Raw genomic sequence first — 24,336 nt, 5'->3', positions numbered from 1 at the left:
CAAATATTTATTTTGTTTAAATACAATGTTACAATGCAGGTATAGTAGCCAACGTTTCCATTAATCGGACACAATTTACCTAATGCAAACAAACGAAACAAATTTAGGTTTATATTTGCAGAAATAAATGAACAAATGATGTAGGTCCATAATGTCGGGTCGGAAAGGTTTCAAATCCGCGAAGACAGCACTGAAATACATAGGCTATAGGCTTTTTAACCATTCATTACTAATACATAATCTATTGTAGGGCTAAAAGTTTAAATCTGAGAGGTTTGGGATCCTTAATCATTATGGCCTATATGCCAGGATCATTCAATAATCCACCCATAGACATTGTGAAGCGATTTAGATAAAAGTCTGTCGATGTGTCCTTGAGCAAGGCACTAACCCTTAATTTGCTCAAGGGGCACCTTACTACTATGGCTGACCATATAAAACAACACATTTCACTTCACTTATACATATATATATTATAGATATATATATATTTTTAGATCGGAATAAACAAGGACTAAGCACTAGGCTACAGCAGGTCAAGGCTTTTTACACAGTTTTGATCTTGACATTTTCAAATAAAAAAAATCTTCAAAGTAAATTAAAAAACCCGACTAATTTTAATGATTAACTTTAAACGAAAAACGTGTGCTCTTTCTTTGTATCACGTTTGAAATCAAAATGCCACACCAATTGAAATGGAACGTCCAATGATGCTGAATCGCACCGCCTGTAGCCACTGCCTGTTTCCTATTCCTCGCAGAAATTGGCCCGAGCGCCAGTGGTGAGATCACGCGTCCCCCCTCTGAACACGCCCCTAAGGACCGTCGCCTTGGAAACGAGGCGTGCCCAAAGCGCTCGCGGAGCAAATCTCCGATGCGATTGGCTAATGTATCGGATGACGCATTCCCATGCCATCTCTCCACGCTCATACAGTAGGAAGCCTGCTCTCTGTTGTCTCAGCCCGAAAGCTGTCTCTCAAGCGAGCACGACCATTTGGGAGCTTGTGTGCATGTCAATTATTTATTGTATCAATAAAAATATGCACACTGTATAGGCTAATCTGTACTCGGGCTCAAATTAATCTTCAAACAGAAACCGGGATTTAAAGCAAGGACGATCGGTTTTAAGCGAGGGTTGACTCCGGCTTTTAACTGCATCCATTTAGCTCTCTTTGAGACTTTTTGACACAGGTAAGCAGTCTCCGATCCTATTGAACCTGCTTGATATTTACACCTGTGTGGATTTGTGCCCAATATTTCCACTGGATAATTTTTTTCGCACCTATTTCTAAGGGTTGTTTAGCAAATTCTGGGATTGCACACACAGGCAGTCAGTGACATAGATATGGCTGCCGATCTTCCTCTCTATTAGCAGTAGAGACATTATGTAACTCATATGTTAAAAACCTACCACCGGTATTACCGGTAACAGACGCCGCTATTACTAAGCCTACAATATGTTTTGCAATACATGGTTTGTTGGTCAGAAAATGCATGCACCGACTACAACATTCAGATGGTTGAGGTTGTTCTCTGTTATCTTGCATTTGTAGCAGCGCTCGCACATCTCTTTAGAACGCTCGCTCTAGTACCGAATCTGATACAGTTTTTTTGTAGGATAGATAGAGTCGTCTCCTTGTAGCCCAGACTATACTATAGTATAACCACAGTAGATAGAGTCGTCTCCTTGTAGCCCAGACTATACTATAGTATAACCACAGTAGATAGAGTCGTCTCCTTGTAGCCCAGACTATACTATAGTATAACCACAGTAGATAGAGCCGTCTCCTTGTAGCCCAGACTATACTATAGTATAACCACAGTAGATAGAGCCGTAGCCCAGACTATACTATAGTATAACCACAGTAGATAGAGCCGTCTCCTTGTAGCCCAGACTATACTATAGTATAACCACAGTAGATAGAGCCGTCTCCTTGTAGCCCAGACTATACTATAGTATAACCACAGTAGATAGAGCCGTCTCCTTGTAGCCCAGACTATACTATAGTATAACCACAGTAGATAGAGCCGTCTCCTTGTAGCCCAGACTATACTATAGTATAACCACAGTAGATAGAGCCGTCTCCTTGTAGCCCAGACTATACTATAGTATAACCACAGTAGATAGAGCCGTCTCCTTGTAGCCCAGACTATACTATAGTATAACCACAGTAGATAGAGAGCCCAGACTATACTATAGTATAACCACAGTAGATAGAGCCGTCTCCTTGTAGCCCAGACTATACTATAGTATAACCACAGTAGATAGAGCCGTCTCCTTGTAGCCCAGACTATACTATAGTATAACCACAGTAGATAGAGCCGTCTCCTTGTAGCCCAGACTATACTATAGTATAACCACAGTAGATAGAGCCGTCTCCTTGTAGCCCAGACTATACTATAGTATAACCACAGTAGATAGAGCCGTCTCCTTGTAGCCCAGACTATACTATAGTATAACCACAGTAGATAGAGCCGTCTCCTTGTAGCCCAGACTATACTATAGTATAACCACAGTAGATAGAGCCGTCTCCTTGTAGCCCAGACTATACTATAGTATAACCACAGAGATAGAGCTATGTAGCCCAGACTATACTATAGTATAACCACAGTAGATAGAGCCGTCTCCTTGTAGCCCAGACTATACTATAGTATAACTACAGTAGATAGAGCCGTCTCCTTGTAGCCCAGACTATACTATAGTATAACCACAGTAGATAGAGCCGTCTCCTTGTAGCCCAGACTATACTACAGTATAACTACAGTAGATAAAGCCGTTTCCGTATAGCCTACTGTATTTGCTGTGGCTGGTGTTTCTTACATTTTTAGTCAGTGATGATAGACAACGACTGTTCTCGCGCTGTCATGGTCGGATGATGTTTGAGTTGCATCCATGATGATGCCTATGATGAGGCCATTAGCGTCTCTTTCTTATTGGTTGATGCTGCCAGCCGGTGTCTAAGGTGTGTCTGCCGCTGACTCGTTCAGTCAACGTCATAAGTCACTCTGGTGAAACTTGCTGTAAACCTTATTATACATTATAATAATCTGTTTATTTTGGTTAATGCTGTGTTTTATAAACGTGTTGATCAAGGTTGTGATACTGTTTTATATGCGTAAAGGTTGTGATACTGTTTTATATGCGTAAAGGTTGTGATACTGTTTTATATGCGTAAAGGTTTAATTTGTAATTTTTCTGCTTTGAACATCAACATATTGTTCAGTCATAGCTTCCGGAGAATTGCCTATTTTTTTAAACTGCATTTAAAGATGGACAAGTATTTCCTAAATTCCTCTTGCATCATCAGAAAGTGTAGATAGCTTAATCCCTGTCCTCTCCTATGCATCATGACACCATACAGTCAGTACCCTATAGGTATATAGGCAGTGTATAGTACACTACACAAATTGTGAAGAAAGGTTTCGGTATATATGAGAATATTTGTTATAGTAAATAGAGTGACTGAAACTCAGCTGATGTTTTTTTTCCGTGAACAAATGTCCAATCTATCCAGTCCGTGTGTGTGATTGAGATACTACATCAGATACAGTCTATTGTTGTAGGACCAATAAAGGCTAATAATAATTAGCTAATATAGGCTACTGTATTTGACTCGATAAATGTCTTGTTCATGAGTAGGCGAATTGGGAACTTGGAAAGTACCACAGTTCTGTGATTTTGACAAATGGGCTCGGTCTGGTCTCCACCCTGGTTTGAGTCAGTGTTTCTGTATGGGTTACTCTACTCTCTGCCTTCCAGGAAGTCTTCCTTCTCTGTTGGCTTTGGGCTCGGTCTGGTCTCCACCCTGGTTTGAGTCAGTGTTTCTGTATGGGTTACTCTACTCTCTGCCTTCCAGGAAGTCTTCCTTCTCTGTTGGCTTTGGGCTCGGTCTGGTCTCCACCCTGGTTTGAGTCAGTGTTTCTGTATGGGTTACTCTACTCTCTGCCTTCCAGGAAGTCTTCCTTCTGTTGGCTTTGGGCTCGGTCTGGTCTCCACCCTGGTTTGAGTCAGTGTTTCTGTATGGGTTACTCTACTCTCTGCCTTCCAGGAAGTCTTCCTTCTCTGTTGGCTTTGGGCTCGGTCTGGTCTCCACCCTGGTTTGAGTCAGTGTTTCTGTATGGGTTACTCTACTCTCTGCCTTCCAGGAAGTCTTCCTTCTCTGTTGGCTTTGGGCTCGGTCTGGTCTCCACCCTGGTTTGAGTCAGTGTTTCTGTATGGGTTACTCTACTCTCTGCCTTCCAGGAAGTCTTCCTTCTCTGTTGGCTTTGGGCTCGGTCTGGTCTCCACCCTGGTTTGAGTCAGTGTTTCTGTATGGGTTACTCTACTCTCTGCCTTCCAGGAAGTCTTCCTTCTCTGTTGGCTTTGGGCTCGGTCTGGTCTCCACCCTGGTTTGAGTCAGTGTTTCTGTATGGGTTACTCTACTCTCTGCCTTCCAGGAAGTCTTCCTTCTCTGTTGGCTTTGGGCTCGGTCTGGTCTCCACCCTGGTTTGAGTCAGTGTTTCTGTATGGGTTACTCTACTCTCTGCCTTCCAGGAAGTCTTCCTTCTCTGTTGGCTTTGGGCTCGGTCTGGTCTCCACCCTGGTTTGAGGTTTCCTTCTCTGTTGGCTTTGGGCTCGGTCTGGTCTCCACCCTGGTTTGAGTCAGTGTTTCTGTATGGGTTACTTCCTCTGCTTCCAGGAAGTCTTCCTTCTCTGTTGGCTTTGGGCTCGGTCTGGTCTCCACCCTGGTTTGAGTCAGTGTTTCTGTATGGGTTACTCTACTCTCTGCCTTCCAGGAAGTCTTCCTTCTCTGTTGGCTTTGGGCTCGGTCTGGTCTCCACCCTGGTTTGAGTCAGTGTTTCTGTATGGGTTACTCTACTCTCTGCCTTCCAGGAAGTCTTCCTTCTCTGTTGGCTTTGGGCTCGGTCTGGTCTCCACCCTGGTTTGAGTCAGTGTTTCTGTATGGGTTACTCTACTCTCTGCCTTCCAGGAAGTCTTCCTTCTCTGTTGGCTTTGTCATCGTCACCACAGTACAAAGATGAAAGAGCACATCAGGCCAACTAATAGATGACTACCCTATAAAGTTGAAGGGACACTGCGCTCCAAAATTATACAAATACTCGCTATTTTTCTGGTCATTTGTCAACATTGCTGTTGGTGTTTCTATCCTCTCAGTGACTTTACACATTTCGACACTAAGCTTTAGTTCTGATAGTATTTGATCTCATACATAGGTTGCCACAAAACAAAATACTGCTCTTCTTTTCTAGGATGCCACTCTCTGTTGCCTCTGTCAGAGTTGGAGTTTCAGTCTTTCTTTTTGTCTTTTTCTAAAGCACATTCACCGTTCCCCAACCCCAGCCCCACCATGCTGACTGGTCTGTTCCGTATGCACGGCATGCTGGTGGCCTCCCACCCCTGGGAGGTGATCGTAGGCACTGTCACCCTCACCATCTGCATGATGTCCATGAACATGTTCACTGGCAACGCCCAGATCTGCGGCTGGAACTACGACTGCCCCAAAATGGAGGAGGTACGGAACCCGGATGGATAGTACTGTGCTGGAGGGGATATCTAGTCAATTTCAAAAACCAAATGTATTCAACCAAAATGTGTCTTCCGCATTTAACTCCTCTGAATCAGAGAGGGGGGGGGGGCTGCATTAAATCAACATCATCGGCACCCGGGGAGCAGTTGTTGTTTGGGGTCAACTGCCTTGCTCAAGGGCAGAGCGGCAGATTTTTACACCTTGCCAGCTCGAGCATTCTAACCAGCAACCTTTCAGTTACTGTCTGAATCGCTCTTAAACGATAGGCTACCTGCCGCCCCAGAGAGCCATAGACTTATGTAAGAAGTGCGGTACAGGGTTAGGAAGGATGGATTTAAAAGGGTTGAGGCATAGAGGGGTAAAGGGGTGGGAGGAGGAGTGAAGGCCTTTGTTGTCTGCACCATATCAGGGCAGTCTTAGACTAGAGCTTGTAAGAACTATCGAGGCTACAAGGGCTCCTAGCAACCTAGCCTAGGGACCTAGTAGTGTACACTTTCACCTGGTTACCATATATGGTTTGGAGGGTATGTACACACTTCTCGTCATTGAGTACAAGTAGGACACCTAACAAAGGGTAGCTTGTTCACGGTACATGAGATAACCATTTTAACTTGAGTCAAATACCTTTTATTTAAAGTGCATTTTTCATGGGTCACATGTTTTACACGTCCATCAACTTGTCTATTTTACAACACACAGTAGTTAGGCCAACTTTCTGTTCATTGTACTTTTAGTTCCTTCAGTTAATCATCATCGTTTCCTTTAGGGATTTTTTTTAATTGACTTTTATGATGAACTTACTGCATTGATTATGTTGTCTCTGCCTCGCTTCCAGCTGGTTCTAAGCAGTGACATCATCATTCTGACCATCACACGGTGCATAGCCATCGTGTACATCTACTTCCAGTTCCAGAATCTACGGCAACTAGGTTCCAAATATATTCTTGGTGAGCATTTCACTGTAAAAATCCTGTAAATATACTGTAAAATACACAGTCAAATGAATCTTGCAAGTGACATAAAATATATTCTAGGTCAGCATTTGTTTATACTCTAGATATTCTGTAAAGATACTGTAAATTCTATGTACTGTGAACTTTACACTTAAACTTTAAAGTAATGTAAATGTAGCGTGTTAATCTAAAGTGAAATATATTAAAATATCAAAATATATTCTAGGCAAGCAATATTCAGTTAAATATACTGCATTATAAATGGTCGTTCAAGCCCTAGATGCTGACTGGCTGAAAGCTGTGTTATATGAGACAATATACCACAGGTATGACACAAAACGACTTGTTTACTGTTCTAATTACAATGGTAACCTGTTTATAATAGCAATTAGGCACCTCGGGGGTTTGTGGTATGTGGCCAATATATCACGGCTAAGGCCTGTGTCCAGGCACTCCGCGTTGCAGAGTGTGACACACCCCCTCAGGCCTTATTACTTAAATATATACCCCCTATATACTGTCAATTTAAATCTAACCAGTTGCACTTCTTACCATATATCATCTTTGTTTTTAGGCATCGCTGGACTATTCACCATATTCTCCAGCTTCGTATTCAGTACTGTCGTGATTCACTTCCTGGATAAAGAACTCACTGGCCTCAAGTATGTAAACCCAAGAGAACAGTACAAAACACAATGTTTCTGTCAATATTGATGTCCTATGGTGACTGTTCCCAGGCATCCACGCATTGCTCCAGGTTTAGATACGGTCGCAGTAGGCTGGTTGCTATATACTGGTTTTCAGGTTTAGATACGGTCGCAGTAGGCTGGTTGCTATATACTGGTTTTCAGGTTTAGACATGGTTGCAGTAGGCTGGTTGCTATGTACTGGTTTCCAGGTTTAGACATGGTTGCAGTAGGCTGGTTGCTATATACTGGTTTCCAGGTTTAGACATGGTTGCAGTAGGCTATGTACTGGTTTCCAGGTTTAGACATGGTTGCAGTAGGCTGGTTGCTATATACTGGTTTTCAGGTTTAGACATGGTTGCAGTAGGCTAGTTGCTATATACTGGTTTTCAGGTTTAGACATGGTTGCAGTAGGCTATGTACTGGTTTCCAGGTTTAGACATGGTTGCAGTAGGCTGGTTGCTATATACTGGTTTCCAGGTTTAGACGCGGTTGCAGTAGGCTATATACTGGTTTTCAGGTTTAGACATGGTTGCAGTAGGCTATGTACTGGTTTCCAGGTTTAGACATGGTTGCAGTAGGCTGGTTGCTATATACTGGTTTCCAGGTTTAGACATGGTTGCAGTAGGCTGGTTGCTATATACTGGTTTCCAGGTTTAGACATGGTTGCAGTAGGCTATGTACTGGTTTTCAGGTTTAGACATGGTTGCAGTAGGCTGGTTGCTATATACTGGTTTCCAGGTTTAGACGCGGTTGCAGTAGGCTATATACTGGTTTTCAGGTTTAGACATGGTTGCAGTAGGCTATGTACTGGTTTCCAGGTTTAGACATGGTTGCAGTAGGCTGGTTGCTATATACTGGTTTTCAGGTTTAGAGATGGTTGCAGTAGGCTGGTTGCTATATACTGGTTTCCAGGTTTAGACATGGTTGCAGTAGGCTGGTTGCTATATACTGGTTTCCAGGTTTAGACATGGTTGCAGTAGGCTATGTACTGGTTTCCAGGTTTAGACATGGTTGCAGTAGGCTTGTTGCTATATACTGGTTTTCAGGTTTAGACATGGTCGCTGTAGGCTGGTTGCTATATACTGGTTTTCAGGTTTAGACATGGTTGCAGTAGGCTGGTTGCTATATACTGGTTTCCAGGTTTAGACATGGTTGCAGTAGGCTGGTTGCTATATACTGGTTTTCAGGTTTAGTCATGGTTGCAGTAGGCTGGTTGCTATATACTGGTTTTCAGTGAATGTATGAACACAGCAGTGTGATTCGCTTTGGATTTTAAAAAACATCTGATAAATGGTTTATGTTATAAGATATGTTAATACACTCTGAGCCTCAATTTTCCTCTTAAGTATTTGGATTAGTTGGCCTACTGTAATATCACCAAGATTCGTCATATAGGTTATTTAACCATTTGTCTAATTACTAATAGAGGAGAGACAGAGAGAGGGTTTCCTGTTGACGTCAACTGTTGTTCTCCAGTTCAGTACTACTGTAGCTCTTCAGGAAACGTTTGAGTCTCACACACACTGTCTTCCATGTTGTGTTCCAGTTCAGTACTACTGTAGCTCTTCAGGAAACGTTTGAGTCTCACACACACTGTCGTCCATGTTGTGTTCTCCAGTTCAGTACTACTGTAGCTCTTCAGGAAACGTTTGAGTCTCACACACACTGTCGTCCATGTTGTGTTCTCCAGTTCAGTACTACTGTAGCTCTTCAGGAAACGTTTGAGTCTCACACACACACTGTCGTCCATGTTGTGTTCCAGCGAGGCCTTACCATTCTTTCTGCTTCTGATCGACCTCTCCAAGGCCTGCGCTCTCGCCAAGTACGCTCTCAGCTCTAACTCACAGGTACACGTCATACTCCCACCCATTTTTACCTACCTCATCCCCATACTGTTTTTATTTATTTACATTTCTGCTCTTTTGCACACCAATATCTCTACCGGTACATGACCATCTGATCATTTATCACTCCAGTGTTAATCTGCAAAATTGTAATTATTCGCCTACCTCCTCATGCCTTTTGCACACAATGTATATAGACTCTCTTTTTTTTCTACTGTGTTATTGACTTGTTAATTGTTTACTCCATGTGTAACTCTGTGTTGTCTGTTCACACTGCTATGCTTTATCTTGGCCAGGTCGCAGTTGTAAATGAGAACTTGTTCTCAACTAGCCTACCTGGTTAAATAAAGGTGTTCTCAACTAGCCTACCTGGTTAAATAAAGGTGTTCTCAACTAGCCTACCTGGTTAAATAAAGCCTACCTGGTTAAATAAAGTGTTCTCAACTAGCCTACCTGGTTAAATAAAGGTGTTCTCAACTAGCCTACCTGGTTAAATAAAGGTGTTCTCAACTGGCCTACCTGGTTAAATAAAGGTGTTCTCAACTGGCCTACCTGGTTAAATAAAGGTGTTAAATAAAGGTGTTCTCACTGGCCTACCTGGTTAAATAAAGGTGTTCTCAACTAGGGTTAAATAAAGGTGTTCCTACCTAGGTTAAATAAAGGTGTTCTCAACTAGCCTACCTGGTTAAATAAAGGTGTTCTCAACTAGCCTACCTGGTTAAATAAAGGTGTTCTCAACTAGCCTACCTGGTTAAATAAACGTGAAATAAAAAATCTAAAGTGGGAACACGTCAGTAGTAATATACAGCACGTTATTCTGTTATTATACAGCTGTTAAATCCTTTTGTAACACATTGTGTTTCTGTGATAGCGGACACTCTGTAGTAGTGGCCCGTGTTGAAAAGGCTTTAAAAAGGTTTCCTGAAATACGTTTTGATAAATGTACTAATTGATTGATCACCTGTGTAACAGGACGAGGTGCGCGACAACATCGCCCGCGGCATGGCCGTCCTGGGGCCCACGTTCACTCTGGATGCTCTGGTGGAATGCCTGGTGATCGGGGTGGGCACCATGTCAGGTATGGAAGGGAGCACGGAGCACCAGGGTCCACATATAGTAATTTTGACCAGAGTTGGCTGTACAGGGAATATGATGTTATTTTGGATGCAGTATTCCAGGTTTGATTGATTGATGGACTGATTGATCTTCCAGGTGTACGACAGTTGGAGATCATGTGTTGTTTTGGCTGCATGTCTGTCCTGGCCAACTACTTTGTCTTCATGACGTTCTTCCCTGCCTGCGTCTCCCTGGTCCTAGAGGTAAGGGTAGACACACACACACACACACACACACACACACACACACACACACACACACACACACACACACACACACACACACACACACACACACACACACACACACACACACACACACACACACACACACACACACATATCTAAACCCAGACACACACGCATCCACACACACGCACGCACGCACACACACACACACACACACACACACACACACACACACACACACACACATCACACACACACACACACACACATATCACACACACACACACACACACACACACACACACACACACACACACACACACACACACACACACACACACACACACACACACACACACACACACACACACACACACACATCTAAACCCAGACACACACACACGCATCACACACACACACACACATATCTAAACCCAGACACACACACATATACACACACACACATACACACATATACACACACACACACACACACACACACACACACACACACACACACACACACACACACACACACACACACACACACACACACACACACACACACACATCCACAAACACACACACCCACACACATCCACAAACACACACCCACACACGTCAAATGAAATAGGTGTAAAACGACAGATGTAGATGTGTAAGGAGAGGAGAGCCATAGCATGAGGAGAAATCTAGACTAAATGCCTTTAAGCAACATGATGAGACTGATACGAAATGCCTTTAAGCATGTGCCTATGACAGGTTGGTTGTGTGTGTGTGTGTGTGTGTGTGTGTGTGTGTGTGTGTGTGTGTGTGTGTGTGTGTGTGTGTGTGTGTGTGTGTGTGTGTGTGTGTGTGTGTGTGTGTGTGTGTGTGTGTGTGTGTGTGTGTGTGTGTGTGTGTGTGTGTGTGTGTGTGTGTGTGTATTCTGACCTGTGTGTGTTCTCTCTTCAGCTGTCCAGGGAGAGTCAGGAGGGTCACCCCATCTGGCAGCTGAGCCACTTCTCCCGCGTGATGGAGGAAGAGGAGGATCACAAGCCCAACCCTGTCACCCAGAGAGTCAAGATGATCATGGTAAGACGACACCGGTGTGTGTGTTGTGGTGTGGATGTGTGTGTGTGGGTGGGTGTGTATGGTGTGTGTATGTGTGTGTATGGTGTGTGTGTGGTGTGTGTGTGTGTGTGTGTGTGTGTGTGTGTGTGTGTGTGTGTGTGTGTGTGTGTGTGTGTGTGTGTGTGTGTGTGTGTGTGTGTGTGTGTGTGTGTGTGTGTGTGTGTGTGTGTGTGTGTGTGTTGTGTTGTGTTGTGGTGTGTGTGTGTGTGTGTGTTGTGGTGTGTGTGTGTGTGTGTGTGTGTACTGAGTGTGTGTGTGTGTGTGTTGTGTTGTGTTGTGGTGTGTGTGTGTGTGTTTTAACGTTGCTGTTTGCCCTCCAGTCTCTGGGCCTGGTAATGGTGCACGCCCACAGCCGTTGGATCGCCGACCCTCTCTCCCTCAACTCCAACCTGGACGTCTCCCAGGTGAGCTCCATGTCCCTGGACAACCATTTACCCAAGAGGATCGACCCCGAGAGACCCCTCTGGCAGTTCTACATGTCAAGGTGAGTTCTACCTGGAATTCTAATTCACTTCTGGAACTGACGAAGTTGAAATGGAATTGATTCCACCCCTGGACTGTGACTCGACCAATCCAGTCTCCATATTCTCTTCTGTTATTTCATCTGTTGTTTTCCTGTTGTTCTCCGTCCGTCGTGTCCCCAGGTTGGTCAGCATGGACATAGAGCAGGTGATCTGTCTGGGTCTGGCCCTGCTGCTGGCCGTCAAGTACATCTTCTTTGAACAAGTCGAGCTGGAGTCCACCCTGTCTCTGAAGAGCCCCCTGTCCCAGGGGCCCGACCGTACCCCCCGCTGGAGCGCAGACCAGTGCTGCAGGAAGGAGGTTGCCCCCCCCCACCCCCCCAGGTCCCCTCTCAGGACCGCCACCCCCACACCCCCCGCCCTGGCTGAGGCCACCAAGGAGGAGAGAGGTACGGCAGGGAGGAACAAGACGTGTTGTACAGTGATGTTATGGTGGTCTGGAAAGGACTGTGAGAAATGCAGTCGTATTAGCTGGTAGCGTTGCTAACATACAGAAATAGATGGAGGTAGTCAGTCGATTTTAACTTATGCAGTTGATTGGGGACGATAACATGAACATGTATTGGGGTTGACATCTATACAAACATTATACTCCGGTTTCAACCTCAACATTGTGTGAAATATACATAGAAACAGTAGCCTAAAAGTAGACTTATTCTGCTGGGGTGCAATGAGGAGATTCAGGATCTTTCCCCCAGCCGTTTCAATGACATTTCCATTGTTCTGGTCGAGTTTCACTGACCTCTTGACTGCGTCAATACATTCCTTACAGTGCTGTCTAGCTCTAGAATAGATCTCACCAAGGTGAAACTCTCTCAGCCTCTGGGGCTTTGCTCTGAACTCGTTGGTTAACTTAATTATCGTTCCTTTCCGTCCCTCTTTCCCCCTCCTCCCCTCTCTCTCCTCCCCTCTCCCCCCTCCTCTCCTCTCTCTCCTCCCCTCTCCCCCTCCTCCCCTCTCCCTCCTCCCCTCTCTCTCCTCCCCTCTCCCCCATCCTCCCCTCTCCCCCCTCCCCCCTCCCCCCCCCCCCCCTCCTCCTCTCTCCCTCCTCCTCCCCTCTCCCCCTCCTCCCCTCTCTCTCCTCCCCTCTCTCTCCTCCCCTCTCCCCCTCCTCCTCTCTCCCTCCTCCTCCCCTCTCTCTCCTCCCCTCTCCCCCTCCTCCTCCTCTCTCCCCCTCCCCTCCCTCCTCCCCTCTCTCTCTCCCCCTCCCCCTCCTCCCCTCTCTCTCCTCCCCTCTCTCTCCTCCCCTCTCCCCCTCCTCCTCTCTCCCTCCTCCTCCCCTCTCTCTCCTCCCCTCTCCCCCTCCTCCTCCCCTCTCTCTCCTCCCCTCTCCCCCTCCCCTCTCTCTCCTCCCCTCCCCCTCCTCCTCCTCACCCTAGCCGAGGTGATCCGGCCGCTGCCTGCCCCGACCACCGAACCCGAGCCCACATTCCGTCTGGGCTCCATGGAGGAGGAGAGGGAGAGCCAGGCGGTGTGCCCCAGAGCAGAACCCTCTCAGCCCAGCCTACCCTCAGACCCCAGACCATTGGAGGAGTGCCTGACCATCCTGAAAAACCCTGAGGTATGGAGGGAGGTACACTTACATAGCTATGGTTCCACATGCACGCACACACGCACACGCACACATGCACACGCACACATGCACACGCACACACGCACACGCACACATGCACACGCACACATCGTTTACAACCAGGGCTATGGTCAATTACAGTCAATTTCAGTGCAGAATGGACTGTATTACATACATGTAATGAAATGCAGAACTGATCCCCTGTTTCACAATGTCAACCCAACGACTGTTTCTATGGTGTGGACCTGTAGGAGTATTTTATGTCTGTGCAGTAATAACCCCTTGCTACGGTCTATGGGTTTAACTATATCCCTAATGAGCTTAACTCACTTTACTCATTCACTTAGGCTGAACCTATTAGAGCAGGACAGTAATAGAGGACGGACATTCAGTGAACCCATCGTCTGATCGTCACCTGATCTACCTGTGACCCAGTGGAGGCTGGTGGGGAGAGAACGTAGAGGCCAAGCTCCTTTCCAGCCATTACAATGAGCCCGTCCTCCTATTTTAAAGTTGTGGGGGGCAATGAGGAGATTTGGGATGTTTCCCACACAGTATCTTCACCCCACTTGTTTCCATGGCATTTCCATTGTTTTGGACCTCTTTACCACATCTATCAGAGGTAGATCAGGTGACCGTCAGACGATGGGTCACAGGTAGATCAGGTGACTGTCAGACGATGGGTCACAGGTAGATCAGGTGACCGTCAGACGATGGGTCACAGGTAGATCAGGTGACTGTCAGACGATAGGTCACAGGTAGATCAGGTAACCGTCAGACGATAGGTCACAGGTAGATCAGGTGACTGTCAGACGATGGGTCACAGGTAGATCACGTGACCGTCAGACGATGGGTCACAGGTAGATCAGGTGACTGTCAGACGATAGGTCACAGGTAGATCAGGTGACCGTCAGACGATGGGTCACAGGTAGATCAGGTGACCATCAGACGATGGGTCACAGGTAGATCAGGTGACCGTCAGACGATAGGTCACAGGTAGATCAGGTGACTGTCAGATGATAGGTCACAGGTAGATCAGGTGACTTTAGCTACATGTGCTGTAATGTTTGTTACCCAGAAGTAAAAAAGTTGTCACTTTTCATGTGAATCTGTCCACGAGAGGTTACATGTTATTACATACATTCTTATCACCAAGATCCATTGCATTGTGTAATACACTTTGAAAAGTGCTTTATACATGCATTTCATTGGGTTTTATTGCATACTGCTGTACACAGAATGTGTGTGTGTGTGTTTTGAGTTGACAAAGTCTCTGTGCGGCCTCCACAGATGGGAGCCCGATTCCTGAGCGATGATGAGGTGGTGGTTCTGGTCAACTCTAAACACATCCCTTCCTACAAGCTGGAGGCCATGATGGAGAGACCAGAGAGAGGGGTATCCATCCGTAGACACATGATCTCCTCCAAGCTCCCCAACTCCTCCGCCCTCTCCTCTCTGCCCTACCTAGACTACGACTACTCTAAGGTGAGGATTTCTAGGCTTTTGGTTGAAGTTGTTATGTGATTGATACAGAATGACCACCCAAAGGGCATTAAAACATCAATGATTGATGCACAAAACAGTAATTCAGTTCTATGTTTTTATTTGCATAACCACCTCTGTGGTTGATGGAAACTGAAAAACAATCTTTGTTGATTTTTTTGTTGCCAGGTGATGGGGACCTGCTGTGAGAATGTGATTGGATACATGCCCATTCCGGTAGGCGTGGCCGGGCCTCTTCACCTCGATGGGAAGCAGTTCCAGGTCCCCATGGCGACCACAGAAGGCTGCCTGGTGGCTAGCACCAACCGGGGCTGTCGTGCTATCTCCGTAAGTTACAGTGTTATATACTGTAATACAGCATACTGCACTAGACAATGGTAGAATCACTGTACTGTATACCAGTAACTACATATGGAAGTATATATTAAACAGCACTACTAGGAATAATTCAGTGAAGTAGCTGTATCCAGTCTATGACCACCCTGACCTTTCCTTAACCTTTGCCCCCTCTCCTCTCCCCCAGTTGAGTGGCGGTGCCAGCAGTCGTATCCTGGCTGACGGGATGACCCGGGGTCCTGTGATTAGGTGCCCGTCTGCCTGCCTGGCTGCAGAGGTCAAGGGCTGGCTGGAGAGCACCGACGGATTCCAGGCCATCAAGGACGCCTTCGACCACACCAGCAGGTCAGAGGTCAAACTGTCTGGAATAAAATATACTTTAGATTTAGGGGATATTGAGGAGGAGTGCCTCAGTTATAGAAATAGAATGTAGGTGGAGTCTGTTCTATAGAATGTAGATGGAGTCTGTTATATAGAATGTGGGTGGGGTCTGTTATATAGAATGTAGGTGGAGTCTATTATATAGAATGCAGATGGAGTCTGTTATATAGAATGTAGGTGGATTCTATTATATAGAATGCAGATGGAGTCTATTATATAGAATGCAGATGGAGTCTGTTATATAGAATGTAGGTGGAGTCTATGATATAGAATGTGGGTGGAGTCTGTTATATAGAATGTGGGTGGAGTCTGTTCTATAGAATGTAGATGGAGTCTGTTATATAGAATATCGGTGGAGTCTGTTATATAGAATGTGGGTGGAGTCTGTTCTATAGAATGTAGATGGAGTCTGTTCTATAGAATGTAGATGGAGTCTGTTATATAGAATGTCGGTGGTGTCTGTTATATAGAATGTGGGTGAAGTCTGTTATATAGAAATATATATATGACAGAAATATAATTATTTTATAGATCAGTCCACTCTATATGTTCTATTTCTATGGTCAGCATTTGAAAACAGTTGTGAAGAGAGAAGACTGATGGCCTCGTCTTTTGGTTGTTTCCAGGTTTGCTCGTCTGCAGAAGCTCATGATTGGTCTCGCTGGTAGAAACCTTTACATCCGTTTCCAGTCCAGAACAGGAGACGCCATGGGAATGAACATGATCTCTAAGGTGTGTGTGCGTGCGTGCTGCGAGCGAATGTGTGTGTTAGACATGTAAAGTGTGTAACTGACATGTAATGTGTGTGACTATCATGTAATGTGTGTGACTATCATGTGTCATGTTAATTAGCTGGTTATTGTCTCCCGGTGTGTGTTCTTCTGTATATGTCCTGTGTGTGTGTGTGTGTGTGTGTGTGTGTGTGTGTGTGTGTGTGTGTGTGTGTGTGTGTGTGTGTGTGTGTGTGTGTGTGTGTGTGTGTGTGTGTGTGTGTGTGTGTGTGTGTGTGTGTGTGTGTGTGTGTGTGTGTGTGTGTGTGTGTGTGTGTGTGTGTGTCCTGTGTTGCTCTGTATATGTCCTGTGCGTGTGTTGCTCTGTGTGTAACCAGCATTGTGTGTCTATCTCGTCAGGGAACAGAGCAGGCTCTGGCCAGGTTACAGGAGCAGTACCCTGAGCTGGTGGTTCTGGCAGTCAGTGGGAACTACTGCACCGACAAGAAGCCTGCAGCCATCAACTGGATCGAGGGCCGGGGAAAGTCTGCTGTGTGCGAGGCCACCATCCCAGCTAAAGTGGTCAGAGAGGTACACCACTTCATACAGTTGAAGCTTAGTTTCTTCTGTTTGATTTTTGTTTTTCATTCAAAATGTCATATTGATCGTCATTCCAGACCTAGGTCAAGTACATATGTCATATTGAAAGTATTTGAGGTGTGCTTAATTTAGCTAAGGGTTTGCACTCTGTGGGAAATTCCATTGGTTCTGTTGAACCAGTCAAACTGCATCAAACAAAGCTCAAATATTTAACATTATGTATTTGACCTATGTCCAAGCACCATGTTTCTATGTCCGAGATCCGATCTATGCACCGTGTTTCTATGTCTGAGCCGATCTATGCACTATGTGTCTATGTCAGAGCCAATCTATGCACCGTGTTTCTATGTCTGAGCCGATCTATGCACCGTGTTTCTATGTCTGAGCCGATCTATGCACTATGTGTCTATGTCTGAGCCGATCTATGCACCGTGTTTCTATCTCTGAGCCGATCTATACACCATATTTCTATGTCCGAGCCGATCTATACACCATATTTCTATGTCCGAGCCGATCTATACACCATATTTCTATGTCCGAGCCGATCTATGCACCATATTTCTATGTCCGAGCCGATCTATGCACTATGTGTCTATGTCCGAGCCGATCTATGCACTATGTGTCTATGTCCGAGCCGATCTATGCACTATGTGTCTATGTCCGAGCCGATCTATGCACCGCGTTTCTATGACCGAACCGATCTATGCACCATGTGTCTATGTCCGAGCCAATCTATGCACCATATTTCTATGGCCGAGCCGATCTATGCACCATATTTCTATGTCCGAGCCGATCTATGCACCATATTTCTATGTCCAAGGCGAACTATGCACATTGTGTCCATGTCTGAGCCGATCTATGCTTTGTGTTTCTATGTCTTGAGTGTATTTTCCCTGTCTATCTACCAGGTGTTGAAGACCAGCACTGAAGCCCTGGTAGATGTCAACATTAACAAGAACCTAGTAGGATCCGCCATGGCTGGAAGCATCGGAGGCTACAACGCCCACGCAGCCAACCTAGTGGCGGCCATCTACATCGCCTGTGGACAGGTAAGAGAAGAGCAGGACCTGTCTTTTCAAACGGGGATAGTGTAGCTTCATCGGATAAATGTTTAAAGTAGGAAGAATTGTACATGTATTTTGTCTGTCACATGGTGTACATGGAGATATTAACATGGTTTTTTAGTCCTGAACTAAGAAGCTATGTTTAATGTGTTAGGACGAGGCTAAATCTGGGTCCGGGAAACCTACCCTATAAATGCTTTTAAATCCAGGAATATGTGTAATCTGGGTCCAGGAAACAAGTCCATAATGTAACAAACTTTTAGTCGGGGGACTAACCAAGCCACCTGTCTCGTTTAGGACCCAGCCCAGACGGTGGGCAGCAGTAACTGCATCACTTTGATGGAGACGTCAGGGCCTACAGGAGAAGACCTCTACATCAGCTGTACCATGCCCTCCATAGAGCTGGGTACTGTCGGAGGAGGAACCATCCTGGCACCACAGCAAGCCTGTCTGCAGGTAGGAACACACACACACACAACAGTATCTAGACTAGACGACAATATTATATAGATTGGAATATTAATGTATTGTGTACATGAGTGTTTCATTCCATAAAATAACCTCATAGCAGACATACAGTTATCTATGAATAATGTGTGAAACGTATAAGCAAAACATTAAAAGCTCTACATAAATACACAAACACACACACGCACACACACACAAACACACACACACAGACACACACACACAGTAAATAGTTGTGTCTGCTGCAGAAGTTCACTGTCCAATCAGTAAATAGTTGTGTCTGCTGCAGAAGATCACTGTCCAATCAGTAAATAGTTGTGTCTGCTGCAGAAGATCACTGTCCAATCAGTAAATAGTTGTGTCTGCTACAGAAGATCACTGTCCAATCAGTAAATAGTTGTGTCTGCTGCAGAAGATCACTGTCCAATCAGTAAATAGTTGTGTCTGCTGTAGAAGATCACTGTCCAATCAGTAAATAGTTGTGTCTGCTGCAGAAGATCACTGTCCAATCAGTAAATAGTTGTGTCTGCTGCAGAAGATCACTGTCCAATCAGTAAATAGTTGTGTCTGTTGCAGAAGATCACTGTCCAATCAGTAAATAGTTGTGTCTGCTGCAGAAGATCACTGTCCAATCAGTAAATAGTTGTGTCTGCTGCAGAAGATCACTGTCCAATCAGTAAATAGTTGTGTCTGCTGCAGAACATCACTGTCCAATCAGTAAATAGTTGTGTCTGCTGCAGAACATCACTGTCCAATCAGTAAATAGTTGTGTCTGCTGCAGAAGATCACTGTCCAATCAGTAAATAGTTGTGTCTGCTGCAGAAGATCACTGTCCAATCAGTAAATAGTTGTGTCTGCTGTAGAAGATCACTGTCCAATCAGTAAATAGTTGTGTCTGCTGCAGAAGATCACTTTCCACACAGTGAGTGTGAGATAGTTGGCCTGCCCCCAATGGCCTGCCCCCGTGGTCCTTCTGTAGGTCAGTTGGTAGAGCATGGCGCTTGTAACGCCAGGGTAGTGGGTTCGATTCCCGGGACCACCCATACATAGAATGTATGCACACATGACTGTAAGTCGCTTTGGATAAAAGCGTCTGCTAAATGGCATATATTATTATATTATATATTATGTCTTCATGTGATTCCACTCCCACTGTGTTGCTGTAGATGCTGGGCGTGCAAGGTGCTAGTCAGGAGTGCCCTGGGGAAAACGCCAGGCAGCTGGCCAGGGTGGTGTGTGGCACGGTGTTGGCCGGTGAGCTGTCTCTCATGGCTGCCCTCGCCGCCGGGCACCTCGTCAAGAGTCACATGACCCACAACAGGTGAGGGTTTGGGATGGTGTGATGAGCGGTGGAATATTTGGGAAAAGTCTGTGGAGATGTAGCGATACAAATGGTTTTAATTGAAGTAGATAAAAGCGTGTCAGATCTCCTCTACAGGTCATTCGGAGAGCATTCTGACCCCTTGACCTTTTCCCCCATTTTGTTACGTTACAGTCTTATTCTAAAACATATTACATCGTTTTTTCTCCCCTCATCAATCTGCACACAATACCCTATAATGAATAGAAACTTTTGCAAATGTATTTTTAAAAAACAACTGAAATATCACATTTACATAAGTATTTAGACCCTTTACTCAGTACTTTGTTGAAGCACCTTTAGCAGCGATTACAGCCTCCAGTCTTCTTGGGTTTGACGCTACAAGCTTGGCACACCTGTATTTGGGGAGTTTCTCCCATTCTTCTCTGCAGATCCTCTCAAGCTCATTATGGGGTATTGTGTGTAGATTCATTTAATACAGTTTAGAAGAAGACAAAACAAAATAACGTAACAGAATATGGAGAAGGTGAAGGGGTCTGAATACTTTCTGAATGCACTATAGCTTAAATTGATCAATACTTTCTGAATGCACTATAGCTTAAATTGATCAATACTTTCTGAATGCACTATAGCTTAAATTGATCAATACTTTCTGAATGCACTATAGCTTAAATTGATCAATACTTTCTGAATGCACTATAGCTTAAATTGATCAATACTTTCTGAATGCACTATAGCTTAAATTGATCAATACTTTCTGAATGCACTATAGCTTAAATTGATCAATACTTTCTGAATGCACTATAGCTTAAATTGATCAATACTTTCTGAATGCACTATAGTTTAAATTGATCAATACTTTCTGAATGCACTATAGCTTAAATTGATCAATACTTTCTGAATGCACTATAGCTTAAATTGATCAATACTTTCTGAATGCACTATAGCTTAAATTGATCAATACTTTCTGAATGCACTATAGCTTAAATTGATCAATACTTTCTGAATGCACTATAGCTTAAATTGATCAATACTTTCTGAATGCACTATAGTTTAAATTGATCAATACTTTCTGAATGCACTATAGCTTAAATTGATCAATACTTTCTGAATGCACTATAGCTTAAATTGATCAATACTTTCTGAATGCACTATAGCTTAAATTGATCAATACTTTCTGAATGCACTATAGCTTAAATTGATCAATACTTTCTGAATGCACTATAGCTTAAATTGATCAATACTTTCTGAATGCACTATAGCTTAAATTGATCAATACTTTCTGAATGCACTATAGCTTAAATTGATCAATACTTTCTGAATGCACTATAGCTTAAATTGATCAATACTTTCTGAATGCACTATAGCTTAAATTGATCAATACTTTCTGAATGCACTATAGCTTAAATTGATCAATACTTTCTGAATGCACTATAGCTTAAATTGATCAATACTTTCTGAATGCACTATAGCTTAAATTGATCAATACTTTCTGAATGCACTATAGCTTAAATTGATCAATACTTTCTGAATGCACTATAGCTTAAATTGATCAATACTTTCTGAATGCACTATAGCTTAAATTGATCAATACTTTCTGAATGCACTATAGCTTAAATTGATCAATACTTTCCGAATGCAATATAGCTTAAATTGATCAATACTTTCCGAATGCACTATAGCTTAAATTGATCAATACTTTCCGAATGCACTATAGCTTAAATTGATCAATACTTTTGATCAAATGCACTATAGCTTAAATTGATCAATACTTTCTGAATGCACTATAGCTTAAATTGATCAATACTTTCTGAATGCACTATAGCTTAAATTGATCAATACTTTCTGAATGCACTATAGCTTAAATTGATCAATACTTTCTGAATGCACTATAGCTTAAATTGATCAATACTTTCTGAATGCACTATAGCTTAAATTGATCAATACTTTCTGAATGCACTATAGCTTAAATTGATCAATACTTTCTGAATGCACTATAGCTTAAATTGATCAATACTTTCTGAATGCACTATAGCTTAAATTGATCAATACTTTCTGAATGCACTATAGCTTAAATTGATCAATACTTTCTGAATGCACTATAGCTTAAATTGATCAATACTTTCTGAATGCACTATAGCTTAAATTGATCAATACTTTCTGAATGCACTATAGCTTAAATTGATCAATACTTTCTGAATGCACTATAGCTTAAATTGATCAATACTTTCTGAATGCACTATAGCTTAAATTGATCAATACTTTCTGAATGCACTATAGCTTAAATTGAACAATACTTTCGGAATGCACTATAGCTTAAATTGATCAATACTTTCTGAATGCACTATAGCTTAAATTGATCAATACTTTCTGAATGCACTATAGCTTAAATTGATCAATACTTTCTGAATGCACTATAGCTTAAATTGATCAATACTTTCTGAATGCACTATAGCTTAAATTGATCAATACTTTCTGAATGCACTATAGCTTAAATTGATCAATACTTTCTGAATGCACTATAGCTTAAATTGACCAATACTTTCTGAATGCACTATAGCTTAAATTGATCAATACTTTCTGAATGCACTATAGCTTAAATTGATCAATACTTTCCGTCACGTTTATTATGTCGTGTTTGTTCGTTATTTTCTACAGGTCAAAGGTAAACCTGCAGGAAACAACCCCAGGCGCCTGTACCAAGAAAGCATCTTGAGATGTTATGGATCATCATGGTTCTCTGGGTGTTGGGTTATAGAGAGGAGAGGTGAGAGGGAGCCCTTCCCTGGGACCAACCCAACAGAACCGAGGACTTCTCTTCCCAGCACAATAGCAGGGCTAAGACCCAAATGGCACCCTGTTCACATTTATAGGGCTCTGGTCAAAAGAAGGACACTATAAAGGAAATAGGATGCCATTTTGGACATACCCAAGAACAAGGAGCATCATGTCTGGACAGAAACACAGATACATATTGCATATTCAACACTATTTCATTGTGTTTTAAAAAAAAAAACATACTGTGGTCATTCAATGTGTATTCCTCCTCTAACATCAGTGTACTTATCATCATGCCTTATTGTGCTGGAAAGTGGAAACACAACGTCTGAAATCAGACAGATTTTTCTCTCTCTGGAGTATTTTTGTATCGTGAATGAACGTTTTATTTTTTATTTTAAAGCAGTTGACTATGAAGACTTACTCATCATGTACATGTTAGTACCGGGCGTTGTTTTTTAAATGATGCTTGGGTTGAAGGTTCGATGCCGAAGCAGTTGACTGGGTAACTAAGAGTTGAGTTTAGCCACAGCAGAATTGTGACACAACGGTGTAGAGTTCTGTTAGCCTGGTCCCAGATCTGTTTGTGCTCTTCTCTAACTGTATTGTCATTGCCAAGCCAAACATGTTTAGCATGACAATTCCATACGGAGTTGTCAAGAGAACAGAATCAGACTGGCACCCAGGCTAGAGTTCTGTACTGTAACAGAACTCTAATTATAGATTGGCAAATGTCTTCAAAGAAACAAGGACATTCAACGAAAGCTGGAGATTGTAAATGTGAAAAAGTATACCCCAAACGTCTTGATTAATGTACTTGCAAATTGTTTTAATTGCCAAATACAGCCTTCATAACCTAGAAAAAGTAATTCCCTAAAAACAAAGCTTTAGCCTGTTTCTCTTATAAGAACTTGAGTTGTAAACGGTTTGTAATGCTAGGGAGAACATGTAAAGAGACATTTACCACTTGTTAAAGGTTCGAGAGACACTGGTGTGTATGCAGATAAAGGTGCTATAATAAGCGATGACGATGGCTTGAGTGGGTAGATAGTTGTTACTGTGGAAAAGAACCGTGTGAACAAGTGGGACTGACTGCACACGCAAGACAACTAACCGGTTTGGTTTCAAATGTCTGCCACTCATAAAAATGGATGCCGCCTCCTGTGTAACAAGCGAAAGTATGTACACTATATTCTGTTTCAAACCCCATGTATCTGGATGGTCAGAAACGGCTGTTTCAACCCCCATGTATTTGGATGGTCAGAAACGGCTGTTTCAACCCCCATGTATCTGGATGGTCAGAAACGGCTGTTTCAAACCCCTTGTCTTTGGATGGTCAGAAACGGCTGTTTCAAACCCCATGTATTTGGATGGTCAGAAACGGCTGTTTCAAACCCCATGTATTTGGATGGTCAGAAACGGCTGTTTCAAACCCCTTGTCTTTGGATGGTCAGAAACAATGGGGAAAGGGAAACCATTCATGGTGGATTGTGTGAGTCACAGACTGCTGGTTTGTCCACATTTCTAATGGCGAATGTGGAGATCTGATCTGAGCATTATACTTCTGTAGTCAATAATACAGATGTATTTCGCATATATTTTGTAATAAAAAAAGGGAATTTACAATAAAAATGTACAATAGAAAACAAAA

General features: G+C 43.5%; 1 protein-coding gene across 1 annotated transcript; it reads left to right on the top strand.

The window, feature by feature from the left end:
- The first annotated feature begins 938 nt into the window (after positions 1-938).
- Positions 939-24,336, top strand: hmgcra (3-hydroxy-3-methylglutaryl-CoA reductase a). The gene is made up of 20 exons (XM_046351429.1): positions 939-1,190; positions 5,316-5,512; positions 6,363-6,474; positions 7,055-7,142; positions 8,932-9,016; positions 9,986-10,091; positions 10,226-10,332; positions 11,272-11,391; positions 11,751-11,914; positions 12,075-12,340; positions 13,331-13,512; positions 14,815-15,009; positions 15,196-15,354; positions 15,551-15,708; positions 16,371-16,476; positions 16,875-17,045; positions 17,963-18,103; positions 18,416-18,574; positions 19,753-19,907; positions 22,566-24,336. The coding sequence occupies exons 2-20, from the start codon at positions 5,348-5,350 to the stop codon at positions 22,621-22,623; spliced, it is 2,697 nt and encodes an 898-aa protein (XP_046207385.1). The 5' UTR covers positions 939-1,190; positions 5,316-5,347; the 3' UTR covers positions 22,624-24,336.

This window comes from Oncorhynchus gorbuscha, linkage group LG05 (genome assembly GCF_021184085.1).
Source record: "Oncorhynchus gorbuscha isolate QuinsamMale2020 ecotype Even-year linkage group LG05, OgorEven_v1.0, whole genome shotgun sequence".
Lineage (NCBI taxonomy): Eukaryota > Metazoa > Chordata > Actinopteri > Salmoniformes > Salmonidae > Oncorhynchus > Oncorhynchus gorbuscha.
Note: the sequence above shows the minus strand (reverse complement) of the source record. Positions and strands in the feature narration are given on the sequence as shown.

Excerpts from the sequence above, each read along its gene's own strand:
- hmgcra (XM_046351429.1), top strand. The coding sequence starts at position 5,348 with ATGCTGACTGGTCTGTTCCGTATGCACGGCATGCTGGTGGCCTCCCAC. Across the intron at positions 10,333-11,271 it reads GCGTCTCCCTGGTCCTAGAG|CTGTCCAGGGAGAGTCAGGA; the intron begins GTAAGGGTAGAC and ends TTCTCTCTTCAG. Across the intron at positions 15,355-15,550 it reads GGGGCTGTCGTGCTATCTCC|TTGAGTGGCGGTGCCAGCAG; the intron begins GTAAGTTACAGT and ends CCTCTCCCCCAG.